This window comes from Equus quagga, chromosome 9 (assembly GCF_021613505.1).
Source record: "Equus quagga isolate Etosha38 chromosome 9, UCLA_HA_Equagga_1.0, whole genome shotgun sequence".
Taxonomy (NCBI): domain Eukaryota; kingdom Metazoa; phylum Chordata; class Mammalia; order Perissodactyla; family Equidae; genus Equus; species Equus quagga.
In genome coordinates this window covers 50326689-50336247 of record NC_060275.1, presented here as the reverse complement: position 1 = coordinate 50336247, position 9559 = coordinate 50326689, and the positions used below count along the sequence as shown (strand labels likewise).

The following is a 9559-nucleotide window of genomic DNA, read 5'->3' as shown; positions in this document are numbered from 1 at the left end:
CTCGTGACTCTCGATCAAAATAAACCAACAGGAACACGTGTTTACTTAATGGCTAGTTTCTGTTTGAAATACTGGAGGGGAGAAGGGGTCCCCTGGCGGAGTTTAAGTCCTAAAAGTAGACTGTTTACCCAAACAGATGAGTAGCCCGGCTGCAGTAGCCCCCTCCCCATCAAGGCGGCAGCTGCCCCGGTCTGGGGTGGGGGTGTCAGGCCGAGTCGCACCCAGGCGGGCCCGCGTCCGGGCTGTCCTCAGGCAGAGACTTTAAAGAGCATGTGAGCATGACAAGTGTCCGCAACGTGTTAGATTTCGAAACTGCCTTGCAACCCAGTCCGGAACTCGCAGCTTTAGCCCGAGGGAACAGACGTTCGCCTGGGGTGTGTGTCTCATCTTACCCCCCTCCCCACTGTCGCTGTTGGAAGAAGAGCCCCGCGAGGAGAAGGGTGGGACGCGCCGCGCCCGCGTGTCAATGGCAGCCGCGCATTCTGGAAGAAGTTGGTTCTTGTCCGGAATACTTTTCCTACGGTGCCCCGCCCCTTGAGTCAGAAGCCGCTGTCTTCTCCTGCGGCTAGAGCGGGGACGGTGAAGTTTGGGGCAGCTGTCAAAAACGAGAAGGGAGCCTTTTCTTCCCTGGGGTGGAGGAGGAGAAGGAGGGGGCGGCCTTTTTTCCTTGTGTTGCAATTTCCTAACCAAACGCACCCTCGCCAGCCCTGGGAAGAAAGGCCCGAGGGAGCAACCCGGGCGCTCGGCTGGTGTGGCCACCGCTGAGCGAGGGATGCGGGCGGCGTGCGCGCAGCTGAGGGGAAGGATCTGGTGTCTGGGCTCCGCTGCCCCGACGGGGACGGGTGACAGCGGCCCCGGAGGCGCGAAGTGAGGCGGCCCGGCCGCGGCGCTCGGTGCCGTCCTCCCGGGCTGGAAGGTGCGGGGGAGGGGCGGAGGAGCGGCGGGGCGGGCGGGGGACGGGGCGGGCGGCTGGGGGCGGAGGCAGGACCTCCTGTACCTTCCCTCCTCGCCTCTCTCACTCTGACAGCGCCGAGGTGCGCCGAGCAGGAGCGGGGAACAAAGGAGTGGAGTGGGGAGGGGAGTGAGTTGGGCGACCGAGAGCCCCCCGGCCGGCTGCCAAAAGCTCCCGGCAGGAGGAAGTCCAAGTGTCACTTGAATTCCACCCAAGGAGCCGGCTCCTGGGATCCGAGCGCCTTGTTTAGCAATAACGGCTGGAGCGCGTCCTACAAGTTACGGGAGAGTCGGCCGGGAAGGAGGACGATCGCTCGCCCCCTCGGCCGCCGCTCCTGGCCCCTCGAGACCCCAGCATTGCCCCGCGCTGGAAGGGGAGCTCCAGGATGAAAAGCAAGAGAGGTAAGGCGCCGGGGCTGTGCGCGCCGCGGGCGCGAGTCCCGGGAAACGTGCTCGCCGCGCCGGGCTGGGGGCGAGAGTGCCCTGGGGACTTTTCTGCCCGAGGGCTCTCTGGCTGGAGCCCCGGCCGCCCTCTTTGTTGAGGCTGCGTCTGAAATGGCAGTTGCTGTTTCCCTTCTAGACACAACACGAGGGGCTGCTGTGGGGAGACGGGCCTCTCCATGCTGCTGGCACGTTGTCAAGAAACACGCTTATTTGTGCGCCTCCAAGTTTCATTGTCTCAGCCGACACCCCACGCTCCGCCGAGCCGCCGCGTGGCTTCTCGCTCTTTCCCGCGGGCGGGGGGTGTGAGGTCCGGGGACCCCCGCCCCGCTTTTCCCCGTCGGTACCCGGGGCGGCTGGGACAGCGGTGCCGCGGCGCCTTTGTCTGAAAGTTGGGCTCCTGGACTCCCACTCACTCCCAGCTGGGCCAGGGCACCCTCTTCTCTAGGAATGGGGTATTTTCACAATCGAAGGAATGCGACTCTGGACCCCAAATCGCCCTCGGGTGTCGGTAGCTTTGAAAGCTAGACTTTAAAAAATTCCCAGCCTCTAAAAGTTTTCCCACGATGGATTTGGGGCAAGATGAGGAGTTAGGACTGAGGGCAATCAGCTTAGAGCGGCGTGCAGTCAGGACGAGCCCAAGTGTGACAAGCAGGCCTGGTTGTAAGTGCAAAGAGTGAGTCTGTCATTGTTTCCACGAAGCGTTCTGGAAGCCTTACAACTAAAACTTGCCATCAGTCTGGTCTAAAAACAAAATACACAGAAAGAAAAAAAACCACCACCACGAAAGGTCAAAGAATGTTAACTCCCTTTTGAAGTGAACTTTTGAGTCCCCGACGGGGAGGTACCCCGAATGTTCCGTGGTGAGCCCGAGTTGGCTTTTCTGTTGTGATTTCTGTGGAGTGGTTCAAAACAGAAGTTAATCGCTCGGGGAAGCCAGCGCGGGGGAGGGGGCGGCGCTGCTGCGCATGCCCAGGAGCGGCCCGAGTTGCTGTAACTCCGCATTCTTTCAGACGCGTCCAGCGCAGACAGTTGAACAGTGGGTCCCCTCGGCTCTGTTTTTACCTTGGAGTTCCCTTTGATTTTGGCCAACCTAGAAACACGCGGAGCTTCTCACCTCTTGCTTTCCCAGCGAGAGTAAAATGAAACGTCCAGACCCGGGGCCTTCGTAGTAGTTGGTGGTGGAACTCCCTGCGTCCCCTCCCCAAGGGACACAGTGAGAACGTGGGAGCTTAGAGGTTTGGACATTTAACTGGGCTCGATGAGTCACAAAACGCGCGCGGGGAGCGCCCAGGGTGGCCTCTGGAAGGCTGTGTCAACTCGGCAAGGACTGACAGGTCTCGATCCTTACTGGAAGGCGTTCTCTCTCATGGTGGAACTGAGTGGGATAACCGGGGATGGTGTTTTTGAAGAGTGGGTTTTGCGAGTCGGAAGGAAAGCTGGGCTTCCACCGGGGGCGGGCTCCCCCTCATTGTTCGGGCTTTGGTGGGGGAGGCGTTGGTTAAGCTCCCTGGTATCCCCCACTTGCCCCTCCTCACTCCCGGGTCCTCCTCACCCAGACCCTCGGGTACCCTTTCCCAACTTCCCTCCCCACCGCCCGGCGCCCCCCTGGCACTCTTGGGTACCCCTCGAAGCCCCCCTCCCCGGCACTGGTGCCCCTCGCCTGTCCTTCGGTCCTCCCCCGCCCACCCGCCAGTACCTCGGGGGTCCCCCCATCCCCCGACGCCCTCTGCCCCCAGCAAAGGAACGCGGCTTGGACCCTCGGCCATGGGGTGGGAATAGTCGGGGTCAGCAGCCCCGGGCGCACAAGGTCCTGCTACTGAGCGCCAACTCATGGAAACAATGAAAGGTGACGTGTTGGAGGGGAAACTTTGCGACTGGTTCAGAGCTCGTGCGGGGGAGCGGATACTGCTGAGGTTGCCCGGGTTTCTTTCCCTTTTTAGGTTTTCCTGGCAAATCCTCTGGGGGTGGGCAGGCCCCTCCGAACGCTGAGATTAACGGCATCGTTTCTAGTTTCTTGTAATCTGAAACTCTTGAAGTCCTCTGTTTGTGCTAACTCGTACCGTCGGAGGGGCCGATTTCAGTTAAGGCCGAGGAACTCGCCAGAACAAAAGCTCCCTGGCTGTCCTCCCTCCGGGCTCCCCTCCCTCCGGGCTCCTCCCTCCCTCACCTCCTACGTCCTGCCCGCCCCCGCCCCCGCCCCCGCCCCCCAACCCCTTCCTAAAACTACCTTGGAGGGGCCGGCGTTCCGGGTCGGCTCTGCGAGGACTCGGGAAGAAATCTGCCCCGTCTGGCTTGTGGACTTGGACTATTGTCTGTTTTATAAAAGTCTGTGAAAATCTTTTCAAGTTTCTTGAAAACAAAAGCACCTTAAACTCAATCGCAGAGGCTGGGACTGGGTGAGACTGGTTTGTGATAATAGTGTCGCATCAGAAAGCTGAGGATGCCACAAAAGCTCTCCCAGACTGGCTCTAAAACAAGCAGAAAGAAGATTCGCTGAGGAAAATCCCCTAAGTGTCTCTGCCCCTGGTTCCTGACAGTGTGGAATTCTGGCTTTAGAAGTGCTCTGTGCCTGCGTCCAGCCAAGCGCACCCTGCATTTGGTGCCTGGGATTTTAAGATTCCTGTTTTCTCCTGAGATATTCTGATCAGGAAGCTTGTTAGGTTAAGTTTGCTTTTTCCTAACTGTGTACTTAAACTTTTCCTTCGATTATTCTTATTTCTAGATCCTTGTCTAGCCTCTTAGACTTTTTTTTTAAAGTCCAACTTCACAACCCATATCTGCTCTGGCCCTCCCCCGCGGCCCCTCCCCCTCCCCCAGTTCGTATTCAGAAAAGAAAAGGTTGCTTTTTAGAGCTGTGGGATCCATAAGCCATCTTGTGGCTTTCTAAACAACATTTCCTTGTATGTGGATGGAGTAGAAGAGGCTTGTGATTTACCACCCCCCCCACCACCACATTTTTCAAGTGTAAGCAAAGCAAGACCTTTGGAAACAAGTCGTAACGGGAAACTTTTCAAAAGCTCTGTTACAATAGGAAATGAGTAACGTGGAAAAGTCTTTTTGTTTTTCCAAGTTGAGCCACAATCCAAAGGGAGAGTTTTAATGAAAACAGTCCTGACAGCAGCAAACGTGGTTTGCTGCTGTGAAACACCAGCTGGTGTGGCCAAGGAGCCGAAGTCTTAACTTCCTGTTACTTCAGCTTTTGTGCCCATATTGGAAATATTTGTTAAGAGGTCTGGTGGCCTGGCATTCATTTATTTAAATGAACTGAGAAGAGAGTAAAGTCACATTGCAGTTCGGTGTTGCTTAACTGAAACCTGCTTTTGTGTGTCACTAACCTATTCTGAGAGACCAGGCTTCTTGTCAAACGAAGTAAGCAGATCAAAGGGCAGGCTTCGGGGGTTTTTTGTTGTTGTTTCAAACTCTTGGTTATTATCAATTTACAGTTGGGAATTCACTGTTCAAGGAGCAAATGTTCACACTTTTTCTAGATTAAGAAAAAGGAGGGGGATGATAGCCTTGAGAAGAATGTCTGGCTTTTCAGAAGAGTTTAAACCAATTGCTTTATTCAGATTGCTTTAGTCATTCAATTATTTGACACGTCTTTAAGAGTTAGGTTTCTTTATTTATCAAAGCAAATGTAAAACAGGAACTCACTCATAATTTCTCAAAGTTTTTTTTATTAATAGCTCTTTCACCCAAATCTCAGTATGGGTTTTATAAAGTTTTCCATCTTCTCAGTAGTGAGAGCAGTTTCGGTTTTAAATGTGCCTCTTTTTAATTTTTTTTAGCAGTTTGAAATCTTGAGGGAAAGGAAACAGCAAATATGTGGCAGTTCAAACTTAGGATTCTTGTCCTGTTTATTGGTGGCTGTTTGTTAAGTCTTGAGCTAAAGTGAATTTGCAAGATCATCCTCCTCTTTTGTTAGAACTTGCTTTATTTTGTCTTTGGAAGGCTCTGCCTTTCCTGTGGACACTCCCTCTGGCACCTTCTGCCCCCTGGAGTCTAAAACTAAAAATGTGTCACCAAGTAAAGTAAGGCTCAACTAACTGGTGAGATAAGCTCATCAACAAACCTCTGAATGAATAGCTTTTTGAGTTTCATTGTGTTAAAACGCATTAAAAGGATGGGGTTAAAATTTTTTCCTTAAAATTACCTTGAATGGTTTATCTCTATGAGGAATATTCTTTGTATTTCCTATCAGAGTAAACCACTCAGTTAAGGTTGCGTCAAGAAAGTTAAGAATGCATACCTTTAAATTTCCTGTTATTTTAATTAACTTCCTTTGTGTAGAAATACTGGTATTTTCAAGCATGCCATAGTTTGTAATTCATTTATATATTTAAAATTCTAGATTCTCTTTAAAAAGAATGTATTTCTTTAGTCGTTCAGAGTTGCCTCTTGAAGTTTTGAAAGCATAGAGAGTTAACAGCACTTGGTATTTAAATTTTTTAAAGTTTGAAATTATGTTTAAATGTCTAAAAGGGCCAGGTCTGAATTTTTGTCGAACCCAGCCTGTCTGTGATTTAAATGTTCTCCATGGCTTGTGAATTCTTAAAATTTCTGATTGGATTAAAATACTTACGGACAAAGGAGAGCTTCATCTGGGAGTTGCATATTCACTTTCTTTGTCATGTAATAATTTAAGACTGAGCTCTGCTTATTGATATGTAGTATTCTAGGTTCGGATTAAACTAGCAGTTGAAACCTAAGGAAATTTTTTAAAAATCCCTATTAGGCATCTTTTGACCTCTTAATAAAGTACTAATGGTAGAAAAATATTTTTGTGTAACAAAACTGAAAACTTCAGTGGTTGTTTGTATTTTGTAAAAAGTGACGACTACTGTCCATTAAAAGTAGGTGTCTGGTTTTGAATAAGTGTAGGTAGAAATGAAGAAGAACTGGACCATGGAATTGGTAGAAAATTTTGACGTGCATTTTATGTTTAAAATAACTGACTGGGATAAGTGTGTAATTTTCCCTCCTTCTATCAGTGAAAACAATGTACAAATCTTCCCTTTTATTTCAACTCTTCAGCGAAAGGAGGAGGAAGAATAGCATTTAAAATGTCCACTGGGATCCTCATGAGATTGTTTTTCCTGGTTAGCAATGACCTCAAAGAGAAGATTGTGGGACACGTTGTGTCTAACACCTTTCCTGTTGCATGTGGCAAGCTTTTCACACTGGGTGCTGCTTTGTCTCTGCTGGGTTACACGAAGGACTTTTTCTGAGCATCATTGGAAAGGAATGTGAGCGGTTAAATCCTATAAGAAAGTGGGTACAAAAGGGCTTCTGACAATTGGTTGAGAATCTAGAATGTGCTGCCAGTCAAATTACTCTTGAGACTTAACATGTGCTTTGGTATTTGAGGACTAAAACACTTGTGCTTCTCCTGGCTCTCAGTAGTTAAGAAAACACAGTTACGCTGAATGGTCACAAGAAAGCAGCTTTGCAGTAAGGTGCTCTGCTGATAAAAGAGGTTGACGGCTGGCCTTTATCCTTTCCTAGGTGTTGTTGCAGCATCCGGCAGTGAGACTGAGGATGATGACAGCATGGACATCCCCCTGGACCTTTCCTCTTCTGCTGGCTCAGGCAAGAGAAGGCGAAGGGGCAACCTGCCCAAGGAATCTGTTCAGATTCTCCGCGATTGGCTGTATGAGCACCGATACAACGCCTACCCATCAGAGCAAGAAAAAGCATTACTGTCCCAACAAACACACCTATCTACACTACAAGTAAGGAAAAAGAACGTGAGGTGTATGCACGTGGGTTGCTTTTTTTTTTTCAAAGTTATTTTATAGCATTCCTATGTCAAGTCATTAAGCACCTCCTCATTCAAAAAAAAAGGAATATCTTTTTGTTGTAAACTTAATAGGGCTAAAAGCTAATAACTGGCTATTTAGAGAAACAGAAAGACTTAACAGGCGCCTGTCAAATAGCATTTCCTTTAATGCCCAAAAGAGCCTTCCTTTATGTAACACACATAAAAAGGAGGTTAACTCTTACTCTATTGTCCAGGAAACTGGTTTGATATTTAAACAAGAACAGACTTCAGTGAGGTAATTCATGTTATGTCTGTTGACACAGTCATTTGAACTGGGAAAAATCACTAACTGGGAGGAGTGGCCCTTTTCATACAGGAAAGGTTTTCCTGTAGTTGATTAACTTAAATGCTGGGGCAGTGGGTAATAGGTTAATATGGTGGAGAGTTAAAAGGTGAAATTCCCTCCCTAAAATCATTTTCAGACATTTGAGAATTTATACCTTTTTCTTCCTCCTGAAAAGGTTTAAGAATCATGAGACAAAAAAGAGAATTTGTATTAGAAGAGGAGGAGGTTTATGATGGAAAACAGCTCTCTTTCTTGGCTATGCCTTGAAATAACTGAGTTCTGATAAGCCCTTTCATGCCTTCCTTAATGCAAAGAGAGAGATTAATTAGGCACCCGTAGAAGGTTCTCAAAATGTGTTTGCTGAGTGTTAAAACATACTCATACGATTTCAGGTCTGTAACTGGTTCATCAACGCCCGCCGCAGGCTCCTCCCAGACATGCTGAGAAAGGATGGCAAAGATCCAAATCAGTTCACAATTTCCCGCCGTGGGGCCAAGATTTCTGAAGCGAGCTCTGTGGAGTCAGCAATGGGCATCAAAAACTTCATGCCAGCTCTCGAGGAGAGCGCATTTCATTCCTGTACAGCCGGACCAAACCCAGCCCTGGGAAGGCCACTGTCACCTAAGCCGTCATCCCCAGGATCAATTTTGCCTCGTCCGTCAGTGATCTGTCATACCACTGTGACTGCATTGAAAGATGTGCCTTTCTCTCTCTGCCAGCCAGTTGGTGTGGGACAAAACACAGATATACAGCAGATAGCAGCCAGCAGCTTTACGGATACCTCCCTCATGTACCCAGAGGACACATGTAAATCTGGACCAAGTACAAATACACAGAGTGGTCTTTTCAACACTCCTCCCCCTACTCCACCGGACCTCAACCAGGATTTTAGTGGATTTCAGCTTCTAGTAGATGTTGCACTCAAACGGGCTGCGGAGATGGAGCTTCAGGCAAAACTTACGGCTTAACCCTTTTTCAAGCAAAACAGTTCTCAAAAATGATGTTATGATTGCCGGGGTGATGGCAAGAGATGAATTGCATTATTTTATATATTTTTTTATTAATATTTGCACATGGGATTGCTCAAATGAAGCTTCCTGTTACTGAGATGTCTTCAATGGAATACAGTCATTCCAAGAACTAGAAACTCAAAGCTACTGTAGAAACAAAGGGTTTTCTTTTTTTAAATGTTTCTTGGTAGATTATTCATAATGTGAGATGGTTCCCAAGATCATGTGATTTTTTTTTCTCCCCTTCCCTTTTTTTGTTGTTTTTTTCAGACTGTGCAATACTTAGAGAACCTATAGCATCTTCTCATTCCCATGTGGAACAGGATGCCCACATACTGTCTAATTAATAAATTTTCAATTTTTTTCAAACAAGTATGAATCTAGTTGATTGATACATTTTTTTTCATGGTGTAATAAAATATTTTCTTTAAAAATTACTGTAATGCAGAGTATTTTGTTGAGGGAAGGCACTTCTTAACAATGAGTAGGAATAGAGCACCCCAATGAGCAGGAAGTTGGGGGGTAGGGTGGAGTGTGAGTTGGGGGGAGTGTCACCAGTTCTTTGAAGAACTGTGGACAACAAGCCAGTATGTATAAACAGGATGTGTGATATTTACTCTTGATAGGAGGCATAGCAGGCCCTTAAATCTTTACTTAAAACTGCACGACAAATTGAATTGAATCATTCCATCAGTGTTTAGCTAACCACTGAATCCCTTGGTCATCTGTCCTGCATGTTTTGAGACATGGCCAGTCTTAAAAGAAAGGTCTTGAAGCACCTGATTATGTCTTAAGTTTTCAGAAGTAAACAGCAACCCAAGCAATCTCTTAGTATTGCCCCTCTTTCATATTACCCTTTAAAATAACTTTTGTTCAATGGTACAGTTAGGTAAAACCTTTACCTTCAAAAACAATGTAAATTTATACAGAAATCACCTTTTTGAAAACATCTTTAAAGCATTTTCTGAAGTGATTAAAATAGTGGGGTTCTGTCTACCGTGGAATTAATTTATTAGGTTTATTTTCTAGAGTGACAGTTTGTGAAAA

The 9559-nt window shown here is 47.8% G+C and overlaps 1 protein-coding gene across 5 annotated transcripts; it reads left to right on the top strand.

Moving 5' to 3' along the window:
- The first annotated feature begins 367 nt into the window (after positions 1-367).
- Positions 368-8949, top strand: TGIF1 (TGFB induced factor homeobox 1). Of its 5 annotated transcripts, none has more exons than XM_046672193.1 (4): positions 368-491; positions 1169-1353; positions 6901-7127; positions 7895-8949. In XM_046672193.1, exons 2-4 carry the CDS (start codon positions 1338-1340, stop codon positions 8468-8470), a joined length of 819 nt encoding a protein of 272 aa, XP_046528149.1. In that variant the 5' UTR covers positions 368-491; positions 1169-1337; the 3' UTR covers positions 8471-8949. The 5 variants fall into 5 exon arrangements, with proteins under 5 accessions (XP_046528149.1, XP_046528147.1, XP_046528148.1 ...); XM_046672192.1 differs by lacking the exon at positions 368-491 and adding an exon at positions 498-916; XM_046672191.1 differs by lacking the exon at positions 1169-1353 and having other exon boundaries at positions 452-491.
- The last annotated feature ends 610 nt before the right edge of the window (positions 8950-9559 follow it).

Excerpts from the sequence above, each read along its gene's own strand:
- TGIF1 (XM_046672191.1), top strand. The coding sequence starts at position 467 with ATGGCAGCCGCGCATTCTGGAAGAA. Across the intron at positions 492-6,900 it reads AGCCGCGCATTCTGGAAGAA|GTGTTGTTGCAGCATCCGGC; the intron begins GTTGGTTCTTGT and ends ATCCTTTCCTAG. Across the intron at positions 7,128-7,894 it reads CACACCTATCTACACTACAA|GTCTGTAACTGGTTCATCAA; the intron begins GTAAGGAAAAAG and ends ATACGATTTCAG.